The following is a 13,820-nucleotide window of genomic DNA, read 5'->3' as shown; positions in this document are numbered from 1 at the left end:
GGACCAATAAATCAAGACTTTTTGTCAAATCTGTAAAGAGCGTTCAGCAGAAACTGTTGAATAAGTTTCTTTTTACCTACAGGACATCAGTGAATTCAACCCAGGCTGTTCAGAAATGGTGCTTAAACCCGTAAAGTTTTGCTCACAGAGCACTTGACCCGACACTGCAGGGAAATCTGAACTTGATAAGCTAACTTAGCCAAGGGAGGAATTCATTCATAATCTGCCTGCATCATGAGGCAGGCCTCTGATCTCATCCACTGACCGATGGCAGAAATAATGACAATGATTATTTTTGGTTTTTCTTTTTTTTTTTTTTTTTTTTTTTTTAAAAGAGTATCTGTAGCTCCTGGACTTGAGGTCAGGGATGTGTGCGTGCGTGTGTGTGTTTCACATAATAAATTCTAACATGAAGTTACTGAAATAAAAATCTTGCTATTGCTTTTTATTCCTGTAAACGAATGAGCTGCCTGTCACCCCTGCTGTCGCTCTCCTGTTTAACACTTGGGCTGTAAATGGGGTGAAAATGTGACTTAAAAATAGACGAATAAAGGCTTTGTTTCATACTCTGACACAGAGAATACCTTAAGCAACTGTTTGAGACACTTAAAGTGTAGCAGAAGCAATCAGCCAGCCCAATATTCAGTTTTAGTAAACTCTTAAAAAATGTGCATTTATTCAGAGATACTCTGGAAAAATGTTTTATCTCTGCGCTCTGATTCTAAGGTAAGCATTTGCAGGTAACTGAAAAAGATTTTATTCAAAGCAGCGTTCGGGAAAGCCCGGAACTTTATGACAGCTAACAGAGATGTGGGACATCCCAGAGTGCTGCCCCTCAGAAGAGAAGCTGATACATGAGTACACAGAACAACAGAAATCCATTAGTGCAATAAATAAAACATTATCTGACGAAGAAGGAAAAAGAAAGGAGAAAGAGGGCACACAGCTGTAATAATACAGCCCTGTTAAAAGGCTTATTTATTGTAGCTGAGGCTTCCCCGAGCGACTATAGAGTGCTTTTTTTTAGGTAGATACAGAGCTGGTAAAAGGGATCTTAAGATATCCAGATTTCAGAGGTTACTCAAAAGCAAATATACAAAGATGAGTTTGTAGCTGCTTCTTAAAGGCCGCCTCAAAATCCATGCATTCTCCAAGTCAGAGTGCGGGGGTGCTGTTCCATCGTGTTAGTACCAGGTGGCAAACCTGTCACACCATGATGTGAAGAGCCGATGTTTAAATGATGCAGGATGCTGATGAGCAAGTGCCTCTCACTCTGATTGGCCCTTGAGGCAGGAACTCGTCACTGTGTACAGAGACAATGAGACAAACAACAGGACACAGATTCTTCAGCATCTGTGGGATATACGGTCATAAAAATTAGACATCCAGCAATGATAGAAATCGTTTTAAATGCAAGATAAAATCATTTAAGATGAGATAAATCATACTGGAATCTGACCTTTCCTTTCAGTATTTTTGTTTTCTTTACATGCCATTTCATTTAATTAAAAACAATTGTGAATGCCAAACTGTTTTCTTGGACAGGCTTTTCGATAAATATCATGTTAATATCACAGCACTGTCACTGAGACACAGGAGAATCTGATGGGTTATAATAATAATTCTTTATTTAAAAGGGACAGTGCAGTTTAACATAGTCCAAATATGAAACATGAGGCTGATGCACTGCACATAGGTTTATAGCTATTGCTAATTTCCACCTATTGTCCCTTGTTTGCCTTACATTCACAATACACAAAGTTAGAACATACATTTACATGAAACCAAAATAAACAATGAATACAACTACAATTAATAAACAATGTAAAAAACAAGATTCATGGAAATTACTACACACACACACACACATATATATAGGGGAGACCGGGGATAGTTGTAACGTGGGTCAGTTGTAACACTTCCAATTTCTCCAATCAGGGCTAAGTTTCAAATGATGTGACTCATCCTGTGCATGCCCAACTCAGTTCTGCTATCACATGTGAAAAATCAGCACATTTTGTCAAACACAGACAATTTAACACGAAAAAAAGCAATTTGTATGCCAAAAAGTAAGTTTTTCAACTTTATTTCAGTTTCTAATAGCATTATCTGCTTTGCAGTTAAACTCATCAAACTTAAATTATGTTATTTGTATGTCTATGGGGATATATTCTGTGTAGGTCTTTAGTGCTAATGTTTTAGCCGTTGGCTGTAATGTTAGCTAGTTCATGGCTATAGGAGTCTGGGTCAGCTGTAACAGCAACAGTCTGGGTTAGTTGTAACAATAATGCAGATGTTACAACTTACCACACTATTACTTTAACTTATATTAAACAAGTTGGGGCAACGACATCGGCAGAGAGAGGTTCACTGGTCGCTTTTGTATATGCGGTTAATGCCATTGGCAACACAATTCCTCCACTGTTTGTGTTCCCACACATACATTATGCAGACCACTGTGTCAGAGATGGACCAGTAGGAAGTACTGGTAGTGGAAATAAATCAGGATGGGTGCAAGAAACAGATTTCCTCATCTTTCTGAAGCACTTTGCAAACCACACCAAGGTAAGCCATGATAAAAGTAATGGAATTGCGATGCTGGTGAACAACTACATTTGTTCAGCTTCATTGTTATGTTCAAAATTGGTGCAAGAGTTGTAGGTTATAATGCCCACTGAGCCAATGAGGCCAAACTCAAGGAAGACCAACCAAAATTAATGAAATATTCAGTTGCAGAAAATTCCATAATTTGTCTTTTTGGGGGGTTGGAATATGTTCAAAAGCTAGATTTCTGCATTCTGTCACACACACACACAGCTACATAAATGGATGTAAGTGCATTCATGTGTTGAATAAACAAAGATTACATGTTAATGTTTTGTCAGTGCCCTTATTTCATTGTGTTACATTTCACCCCAGGATATGTTACAACTAACCCAGACTATGGGGTTAATTGTAACATTTCACTCTTTGTGTTTGAGGCCATACCATGCAATGGGTAATTGTGCTGCAGAGAAAATAGCTGCACTATTTAATAGCAGAGACATGTAAATACTTTGCATTACATTTTGGAACCACTACCTTAAAAGAGCTCCAATTTACAGACAGAAATGTCAAAAATGTTACAACTATCCCCGGTCTCCCCTATCTATATATATATATATATTTGGATCGTAGTCTAAGACCTGAAGGATCGTCCGGGAGTGACGACGAAGTTTTCAGGACACTTGATTGGTCATCCAATCAAGTGTGCTTCATAGGCGGTGCTGTCTCACCTGTTGATCGGTTACCAAGGAGAAAACCCCCGGTAAGAAGAGAATCCCGTCACCTCCCCTCAGCCCGGGAACGATAAACCTAACTGAAGGTAAATCTTAAGACTTTAAAAAGCGTCAGACACGAAGGTTGCTGCTGTTACAGCTAAGGTGCTTTCAAACACCACCTACACCTTTACCTTGAACTATGATCAGGTGGTGTTTGTTTAACCCGGACATGTGGTCACATGTGCGCATGTCTACGAACCTGTGTGAAAAACAGGAACGGGCATCACAAACTTTAGGAAACTGCAGTGTAGCAACATTTATTCTCGATAGAAGGAACAAATCTAACAGTTTGTGAGTGTTTGTGGAACTTCCTCTACAGTCTGTTGCTCTTCACTTCGTAACTTGCTATTCCCTGACCGGCGGATTGATCTAAAGTATCACTATAATCGTTACCTGCGCTGGTATTGATATCGATACTGTCGAGATGGGATCACTGCTGTGTTTCCATCATCCATTGTGTTAAATAATAATTATTTTTTAATTTAAAAAATGATACCTCACACTCACACTGGGAACAATATCTTGAACCTGTCATGTCTACTTTATTTACAGCACAATAAGCACATTTAAACAACACACGCTGACCCAAACTGCTTTAGGACTGGCACGTTTACATTCAGCACAGAGATTTAATGCTCATTAAAATGGGTTCAGAATTCACTGATGTGCATCTCATAAGTTTATAGGTCAGAAGTATCAGTATCAGCTATACCGGCCCTGTATTTACTGGGTACATGGTATTGGATTGATACCAACATTAGCAGTACCTGCCCAGCATTATTATGGACACTGGGTGGCAGCGTCTGCTTTTGGCACTGCTGAAACCTGATCCTATCAACATTTGCTTTTTCCCCTTGCTTATCTGCAGAAAAGTGAAAGAGGAAGAGGGTGAGTAAGCAAAAGGCTGCAGCAGTGATCACCTCTGTTTTATCCAGACCAGTTTTCAATTTAATAGTGTTGGAGCAGGGCGGGAAAGCAGTGAGTGGCCTCATCAGTGTGTCTATAAAGACAGTAGATAGGTCAGTTGTTGCTTACTGATAGCAGAACTTGTAAGTTTCAGTGCATATTCAAACATAGCGCATGTGGGAGAACTGCAATCCTACACCTCTGTTCCTGGTTTGCATTGTGGACTCCACCCTGCACCTCCTCCCTCTTTCAGTGTTAAAGAGGTGGAGGTGGGTGTGTATCTGTTTGCATGTGAGTGCTGAAGGGGCGGGTTGAGTTCTGACTGAAACTATGAGTCCTGACCGTCTCTCACATCATCTAGGTGTGGCTTTCTCTACTGCGATCAGATACTGCCGGCTGACAGAAGTGGCTGAGCCAGTTATTTCCACACAGCTTTAAAGAGTGGAAGTGACGCCAGGCGCTCAAAGAAGAGCTGAAGACATGGCAGATACAGCAGCTGTAGAAGTAGCTCCTCTCCCCAAACAGCAGCAGCAGCAGCAGAACCTGTGTCATGTCTGCTCAGGTAAACTGAGCGAGGGGGAGCCGGCAGCTTGTGGTCACTCCGTATGCGGTTCCTGTCTCGGAGACAAAAGTAAAGGATGTCCACAGTGTCCCGTCAAGCCTGGCAGTCCCAAACAGAATGGAACAGCTGACGCTCATGTAAATAAAAACAGTGAGGAACAGAGTCAAGAGTCAACGACAGCGGAGGAGACCGAGATCCAAAAAGACCTGAATCAGTCCGAGGACCCCAAGAAGCCTGAAGAGGACAAAAAGGAAGCAGAACCACAGACAGAAGAAGGACCAAAAGAGGACCAGGATAAGGAGGAACCTTTGGGCCCCGACGATGTGGTATGTGACTCATGCATTGAAAGCCCCCGCAGGGCCCTCAAGTCCTGCCTCACCTGCTTGGTGTCGTACTGCGAGGCCCATCTCAGGCCTCACCTGGAAAATCCGAAATTTCAAAACCACCGGCTGGTGGACCCGCTCAGGGACATCGAGAGGCGGACCTGCGAGAGCCACAAGTGGCCCCTGGACCTGTTCTGCTCCACCGACTCCTGCTGTATTTGCCAGGACTGCGTGAACGAGGACCACAAGGGGCACAACACCGTGTCTGTGGTGGACGCTCGTAATCAGATCGAGGCAAGTGTTTCCCTGTACTGTGTGCACATTCCTTTGAATGACCTCAACACATCTGATATGAATTTTCAGGCTGAATTCCCAACTGAAAATATTCAGTTTTATTTTGGGTCTCCTTAAGAGTTCCTGCTGCCTTAAATCTTTTAATGTCAGCATGTCAGCGTGTGAGAATCAGCTGCTTTCATTGCTGTAGGGGACTCTGAACTGAGACACTTTCTTTTTGGAGATAGAATGAGGCAATTAAACACTCATATTTTCAGCATTTATTTTTATTTTTAATAAATACCTGAGTTTTGTTTAAACTAAACTGTCAAAGAGAGACGCTATTAATTAAAATGAGTCCATTCTAGGAATTTAATGTCAGGATTTCTTATCTCATATTTAGCGTTGCTGAATGTGTGGCAAAGGTCCCGTGGATGGCGAGTAAAGTGTTGAGTAAATAAAAGATTAACTATCAAAGGAAAAGACTGTGACAGCAGTTGTGTCATTAATTAGGAATTTGAGCTCATAAATAATCCTTTAAATCACATCGGAGATTATTGCTTCACTGCACTAAAGAGGAGACTAAATCTAAAGTGTCTAAGTCAGCAGGTCGGAGCAGCACAGCTCAAATGTTCCTCTAAATGCTTCATCCAGTCAACAGTACTTCAGCGTCCACTCTGGAGGTCATCTGCTCACGTTTGGCTTTGCAGTTAAATCTGAAGCCCATCTCTCTTTGTGACTGCCATCAAACATTCCAGCTTAGATTCCTGCACAGACCTGAAGTCAAAACCAGTTATTTGAAGAGCGCTCTCGTTTCAAAACCTTTGACTTCTTTGTTAGAACTGCAGAGAAAACACTGGTGGGAGGAGCGTAGGCGGAAATCCCACCACCGCTGATCAAATATTCTTTATTTGCTGACCTGCAAAACGTGATTTTAAGTACAGTGGAACCCCGACTTACGCATTTAATTTGTTCCAGAGGGTCTTTTGTAAGTCAAAAATTCGAAGCACCTTTTTCCATCGCCTTTTGAGTGAGGCGATGCTGGCTGAAGACGAAGTTCTTGGTGGAGGAGGTTAAAGCATGCGTATGCATGCATACATACGTACGTGTACATGTACTTAACATTATGGAATTTAATTTAATTTTTTTTATTTTCTATTTTATCTATTTCGTTACTCGGGCATTTTGCCGTACCACGGGCAGAAATATTGCCGTTAAGTGCCTTTGTAACTTAAATGTTTCGTTAAATGGGGTCTTCGTAAGCCGGGGTTCCACTGTATTTAGTTTTGAACGAAAAAACATGGAGGTCATCACACACACACACACACACACACACACACACACACACACACACACACTGGACAGAAGGAAAAACAGAAAGCACAGTATGATGAATGCTTCCTCTTCCTTTTCAGAGCTTTCGTTCCACATTTGAACAATAGAGAATTATTATGTAAGTCACTTCTGTTTAGGTTGATCCCGCTGTCCACCCTCCTGGAGTGGGAGAGCAGGACAGTCCCTTTTTACAGCACAAGAAAAGCATTAAAACATTATTTTGTTTGAAATGATTCAATGAAACCATTTTTAATATTTTCTTGTCTTACAGAACTCAGTAGGAGTTGTGGGTTTAATGATTATAGAAAAGACTCTTCAGATGTTTAACTACCTTTTCAGCAAATATTGTGTGGATCAAAGTGGAACTAACATAAACCACTGGAAGTATTTCCAAAGATTGTTTTTCGCTTAATAACGACAGATATTTGTCATGGTGCCAAACAAAAGGTCACCTTTGCTTAACTTCTTCATCAGAATAATGTTTCATCATGTTTGACATGATGTAGTCATGGAGTAATGAAAACAATCAAAAGCATTTAATTGGTCACAAATAACACATCAAAGTCTTATTAATGATCTCTTGAGGCAGTCACAGATCTGATTTTGTGAAGACTGCTCAGCAGTCATGTTAATAGTTAGTATAAATGATCTTTATTAATTTTCACATCTCTTTCACAAACAAAATAGACAACAAATATATAAAATATTGTAGAAGTACCACAGCAGAGGAAAACGTGTGTAAAACAATACAAGCTTGAAGTGGGGATTTTAAAATGAACACGGAGTTAGCAGGGACAGCTTCAGCTGAGGACTCTGAACCTTGATGTGAATCAATTTTAATTAGTTTTAATATTAAACAGCCACTATGATACGGAGACAACTATTTCCAAGTTGATTATATAGGACAAAAATGTAATGCAACATGGACTCAGTGTGTAAGCTGGTGCACAGGCACAAAAGCTCCCAAATATTATTTTCATTAATGCTATTGGTTGGATAAGCCAATAGCATTAATAACACAAAGTATCATCTGCCTGACACAATAATTAACTAACACTTGTAACTTGGTGTCGTGTTTCAGGAAGAGATATAAAAATGAGTCAGGAAGTAGGACATCCCTGTCCTGGCAGTAAATTAAATATATATATTTTTAATTAATTTCAAACCTGCACTTGCATGCTGACTCAGAGAGACGCTTGTAGCGCTTCCCGCTGGGCCTACAATTGTAGGAGTTAATATCAGAATAGCTGCTCTGCTTCAGAGTTGCCTGGATCTGCCTGAGCAATTTAGACTTGACTTGACAGAAAACCACAGATATACAAGCCTAGGGTCAGATATCGGACCCTTTCAGAATAAAAGGAACCAGAGAGCAAAAGTTTTCCCTGAAACAATCTAGATATTAACATCTACACATATTTTCTATGAGGAAGCTGACTGACTCTTGCTCTGTTAACAGAACGAACTGAGGGAGAAACAGAATGAGATGATGAAGACGATGACGGCGGCAGAAAATGCCATCAACAAACTTCAGCTCAATACAGTCTCCATTGAGGTAAACACAACATTAGAAATGATTCACTGTGAGTCACACAGAGTCACAACAGTTAAGTAAAATGAGTCGGTTGCAGCTATTTCTGGCCTGTGAACTCAACAGTTTGTAATCCTGGATATTTCAGAGTCACCCAAATCAAACTGGTTTCTCTGAGGTGTGAGAGGAAATCCATATTTTTCATGTAGTAGTAATGAGTAATGAAGAATTCCTGCAGTGAGTCTGCAGTTATGTGGCTCTGCCAGGTTCCCTACATGTTACTTACTGTAACTTTTAAAGTAATTAAAAGTTATTATGTCAGAATGTGAACTCTGTTTACACTAAGAGAAACTAAAGGTAGTATTTTACAGCAATCTGTGAAGGATGTACGAGCAGTGATCGAGAGCCAGTTTGAGGAGCTGCAAGCGGTGGTGGAGAGAGCCAAGAAGGAGGTGACGGAGATCTTGGAGGGTGAGGAGAAGCAGGCACTGCAGCAAGCCGAGGGCATTCGGGTTCACCTGGAGCAGAGGTGCACAGATCTGAAGAAGACTCAGGTGCAGATGGAGAAGATTTCCAAGAACAAAAATGATGTGGATTTCCTGCAGGTACAAATTCAAAACAGCAGTGTCATAACTAGTCTTTGTCCTGCTTATGGAAGAAAAGGTGTAGCAATCTGTCCTTAGGCTTGTTTCAAGGTAGCAGAGCTTGTTTTGATTCAACCTACTTTTCATGTCAAGGTGAAAGGAAACAAGTTGGGCTTTTTGAATATCACCTTTCACCTAATGATAACAGCAACAATGTTAATGGAACTGTTGGAAATTCAAATTAAAAGTTTATGAGTTAAACTTGTAGTACAAAATCTTTGTACCCCTGACTGAGGGACAGGTGTATCAGAGAGGAAGAAAACTTCATAAAGACAACTAAAAACACATCGTGTACACTACTTATACACTATTTTGCTTACTCGCATTATATTCGGCCCCTCCAACTGGACACATACAACTGCACTTGTGAGACAGTCTTTATGAAGTCTATGAATTAACTATATTGTTGTTTAACAGGCATCTCAGTTAAAATTCAAATTTATTTAAAAAAAAAAAAAGTATGTATGTATAAAAACAAAATCTTTTGCAAATGATGAGATGCTTCCACTGTCTACCTTTTCCTTTACCATTTGCTGTATTTCTCAATGACACAGGAAGTCATTCGTGCCTAAAGGCAGCAGAAATGCCTCAGTTTTCATTCCTGAATGCCACCGTGTTTGTTTTCTAGGAATACGCAGAGTGGAAAAAAGAAGCCACTGATATCTCCCTGCCTGGTGTCTACATCGGCTTGATGGACTGTCTGAATCACTTCAGCCGTGTGATTGTTGACTCCACGCAGGAGCTCTGTGCCTTGCTGGTGTCTTCATACATAGGCAAAGTCAAAGAAACGTGCAAAAGCGGTAAGAAAGTAAGAAAGTGAGCAGGAAGCAACTACATAGCAGCAGCAGGAGCACAGAGATCCGGACAGTTGTGTAGCTGCCGGGGCATGTTCAGTCTTGTAAAGAATTTTTAGCTGTGCTTGAGCAAGAGCAGAATGTATGATTCATGATGAAACTGCTTTGCTAGTCATTAATATGCCTCCATAAGAAATGAAACGACAGCACATACCTGTTGCCCTGGAGAACGTTTTTGTGCATAATAAAAACAAAATTTATGAAGAGAAATCTAAACATGTTGTCTTATGAGACACTAAAATATGTCTTCTTTTTTTTTTTTTTGCAGACAAAGTGGGAATAAAGACAACAGTAAAGGCTATTGTTGCAGCAAAACACATCAAGTCTCTTCCAGATCCGGTGACACGGGCGGACTTTCTAAAGTGTAAGTATTTCTGTAGTTAAGAACTGCGAGTAGCAAACAATGTGCTTCCAGAACCAAAAAACAACCTTGGATGTGCTTATAGTCTGTCTGTTATTTTAAAACTATAATGAATATGGGGTTTTGGCAAGGATGCAAATTTCATGAAGACCACAAGCACAGTGTCCTGGGTCTACCCCAGGTTCTCCCTCCAGTAGGAAATGCCCGGGCATGCTTACCTAGGAGTTCAAATCAAATTCAAATTTTATTTGTCACATACACAGTCATACACAGTACGATATGCAGTGAAATGCTTAGACAACTGCTCGTGACCTAAAATAAAAGACTATGAATAGGATAGGAAATAAATATGAAAATTAAAATGAAGGGTAAATTTAACTTGGAAAGAATAAAATAAAATATAAAAATTAAAGTTAAAAATAAAATAACTGTACAACAAAATACACAATACACAAAATACACAATATAGAAAATGCATAAGAATATATGAAGAAATATAGAACAATAAGAGCAGCTGTACGAGTAATAAATGGTAATGAAAGAAATGTAATGTCCAGGGTTGTGCAGTCCACATATTTAAGTGTCTTGTGCAGTGCAAATATGCTTAAAAGTGATTTATTTAAGTGACTTGTGATTTGATTTGATGACCACGCAGTGTAGTTGTGCAGTGGCCACTAGTGTAAACAAATGTCCAGAAAGTCCAGTGTGTGTGTAAGAACTATATGTGTGGGTCAGTACTGTGTGGTGGTGTGATTGAGAGACCGTATCGCCTGCGGGAAGAAGCTCCTCCTCAGTCTCTCTGTGTTGGTCTTCAGGGAGCGGAATCGCTTTCCTGACCTCAACACAGAGAACAGTCCGTTGTTGGGATGGCTGAGGTCCTTCACGATCTTCCTGGCCTTGGTCCAGCACCGCCTGCTGTAGATCGAGTGCAGGTCAGGGAGCTCGGAGCGGATGGTGCGTTCAGCTGACCGCACAACCCTCTGTAGAGCTCGTCTGTCCTGCATGGTGCTGTTCCCGAACCAGGTTGAGATGTTTCCCGTCAGGATGCTCTCTATGGTGCACGAGTAAAAGTTCCTGAGCACCTTGGGGGGCAGTTGGAAGTCTCTCAAGCGTCTGAGGTGGTAGAGACGCTGTCGGGCCTTGTTCAGAAGGCATCCTGAGCGATCCCCAACCACTTTCAAGTGGTTCCTGTGGATGTAGAGAAATAGGGACTTTACTCTGAATCCCTCCCAAAATGACCAAGTCCCTCATTTCCACAGGTTTTATCCACGATCTCATTCTCTCTGTCACTACTCAGAGCTTGTGACCACAGCAGGCAGTAGGAACATAGAACAGCACCCACCGAGAACGAGTCTGGCTTTTTGCTGATAATGCCGACCAAGCCATCAAAACAAATGTACTGTTCAAAATACCAAATAGACCAACAACATGGGCGGAGCTTCTGTGGGCACAGCTAGAGTTGTGTACATGAGATGACCATATTCAGGGTATTCCCCTCCACTGACGTGATACAGAGCCAAGAGTAGAAATAAAAGATAACTGTGTGAAACTGAGTGTTCAGGGCAGGATTGCAACTTTTTAATTTCCCTCATGGGAATTACGGAATTACATTAATGCACTGACTGACATCCACCATTATAGTAGTATGCATATGGCAGAAAATAAGGACAAGCCAGTAAACATAATGCAGTATCATTTTATGGAAATCTACTCGAAGTTTGGTTTTCACCTGATCACTGCATTATGTTTTCCTCATGGTTTCCCAGCATCCCAACCAGGTAACCCATTGCACTCATGGTGTCACAACTTTGCAAATCTACAGTGAGTCTACTGAAACATAAACTATAAATTAGCTAACACAAAACTACTTAATATAGCACAACAGCCATATTGTAGTGTAGTTTTGAAGTATCTGTGTTTACACTGTAATCTTTGGGACTACAGCTATTTGCTTTCCTGCCTGTCTTGTTGCGTAACATAAGTAAACTGACATGTTCAACAATCCTTTGCAGATGCTGCCCAAGTGAGTTTTGATCCTGCAACGGCTCATAAGTTCCTCCGCCTAACGGAGGATAACAAAAAGGTGACAAACACCTCGCCCTGGCAGCATCCTTACCCCGATGTGCCCGAGCGCTTTGAGAACTGCCGTCAGGTTCTGGCTGCGGAGAGCTTCTACATGGGCCGGCACTACTTTGAGGCAGACATCCAAGGTGAAAGCACTCACGTTGGCCTCACGTACAAGAGCATCGACCGCAAGGGCAATGAGAGCAACAGCTGCATCACGGGGAACAGCTTCTCCTGGTGCCTTCAGTGGAATGGCCGTAACTTCTCCACCTGGCACTGTGATGTGGAAACTCCCCTGAATGTGGAGATGTTTAGTCGTATTGGGGTTTATGTGGACTACACGCAAGGCCTACTGGCATTCTACGGGGTGGGTGAGACCATGACGCTCATCCACAAGTACCAGACGGAGTTCCTGGAGCCTTTGTACCCGGCGGTCTGGCTGCCCAAGAAAGAGAACAATGTTCTCTTGGTGGCGCCTGGGGAACCTTTACCTCCGAAAACCCCGTCTCCTCCCACCTCACCTACAACAGAAGATATCGCTTCATAAACCGCTTTTCTTGGAGAACTTAAGTATAGGAGAGTATTGTACTGATTCTGGAAAATAAGAGATGAACTCTTGAAATGTTACAACTTGTTTACAGGAGATTTATTTTTGTTGCAAAACTAATAATCTGTTTCTCATTTGGGATCACGTCATGTTGATGCTCTTCACCGGTGTGTCTTTGGGACTACTGTTACTGAAAATGTTCTATATTTTCTGTATGCAAATAAAAAGGCGTATCTGCATTTGCAAAACAAATGCCTGGTTTTCTTGACAGTTTGAAACACTCCACGTCATCAAATCAACAGCATCCTTTAAACATTTGCTGATGTACATTTCTGTGGCACACATAAATATGATTTCAAAAACTAAGTGGATCATTTAGGATTCAAAATGTTTGTTTTAGCTTTTCCAGACATGGGTTATTCCTTAGCCTTGTTTAATACTTTTTGGAAAGCTTCCTTGTTGTATCTCTCAGTAGAGCAGAGGCCACACTGTGGTGATTTGTTCAAGTAAATCAACCTCGAGATTTGCTGGTGAAAAAGAAAAATGACTGCACCAAGCTTTGGTCACTTAGGGAGAAAAAGGCACATTTCTTCACTGATGTAAAAGTGAACAAAAGCTGCAAAACAAATGCAGACATTTACAAAAAAAAAAACCTTGCATATATACATTAAAGAAATAAAGAGATGCAACATGAGCAGGAAGAGTCACAAACAGAGACAAAATATCAGACATGTACACAGGTGGAGAGACAAAGCATTACATGCATGGTTTGTCGTTTGTGTCTCTTTCTGTGCTCAGAGGCCTCTTTCATCCATGTGAACCATATGTGCTGTTAAATTACCAAAGCTAGGATTTAAAAAAAAAAAAATCAGTACACTTAAAATATCTTTGATGATTATTCTGTACCTAATCTCACAGCAAGAAGGTCTGGGCTTTGAATCCAAGCCTATCTATGTGCAGCAGCTTGCATGTTCTCCACTTGTCTGCATGAGTTCTCTCAGGTACTCTGGCTTCCTCCCAGAGTACAAAGACATGCAGATGTTTGGATGACTGCCGATTCTAAATTAGCCATAGGTGCGAATGTGAGTGTGATTGACTGTCTT

The 13,820-nt window shown here is 41.0% G+C and overlaps 1 protein-coding gene and 1 long non-coding RNA gene across 2 annotated transcripts; one reads left to right on the top strand and one right to left on the bottom strand.

Moving 5' to 3' along the window:
• Nucleotides 1-258: 258 nt before the first annotated feature.
• On the bottom strand, nucleotides 259-3,484 carry LOC120723044. The gene is made up of 2 exons (XR_005693659.1): nucleotides 3,276-3,484; nucleotides 259-1,303 (listed from the first exon to the last, which is right to left on the bottom strand). It is a non-coding gene; the product is annotated as an uncharacterized LOC120723044 (long non-coding RNA).
• trim16 (tripartite motif containing 16) lies at nucleotides 3,252-12,969 on the top strand. The gene is made up of 7 exons (XM_040014299.1): nucleotides 3,252-3,364; nucleotides 4,588-5,405; nucleotides 8,176-8,271; nucleotides 8,619-8,852; nucleotides 9,520-9,691; nucleotides 10,014-10,109; nucleotides 12,119-12,969. The coding sequence occupies exons 2-7, from the start codon at nucleotides 4,707-4,709 to the stop codon at nucleotides 12,715-12,717; spliced, it is 1,896 nt and encodes a 631-aa protein (XP_039870233.1). The 5' UTR covers nucleotides 3,252-3,364; nucleotides 4,588-4,706; the 3' UTR covers nucleotides 12,718-12,969.
• The last annotated feature ends 851 nt before the right edge of the window (nucleotides 12,970-13,820 follow it).

The sequence above is a fragment of the Simochromis diagramma genome, unplaced genomic scaffold (assembly GCF_900408965.1).
Source record: "Simochromis diagramma unplaced genomic scaffold, fSimDia1.1 OVJJ01000669.1, whole genome shotgun sequence".
Taxonomy (NCBI): domain Eukaryota; kingdom Metazoa; phylum Chordata; class Actinopteri; order Cichliformes; family Cichlidae; genus Simochromis; species Simochromis diagramma.
This window is presented reverse-complemented; position numbering and strand designations above follow the sequence as displayed.

Coding starts and splice junctions, on each gene's coding strand:
- trim16 (XM_040014299.1), top strand. CDS start 4,707: ATGGCAGATACAGCAGCTGTAGAAGTAGCTCCTCTCCCCAAACAGCAG. Junction 8,272..8,618: donor TCAATACAGTCTCCATTGAG/GTAAACACAACA, acceptor AGTATTTTACAG/CAATCTGTGAAGGATGTACG. Junction 10,110..12,118: donor ACGGGCGGACTTTCTAAAGT/GTAAGTATTTCT, acceptor AATCCTTTGCAG/ATGCTGCCCAAGTGAGTTTT.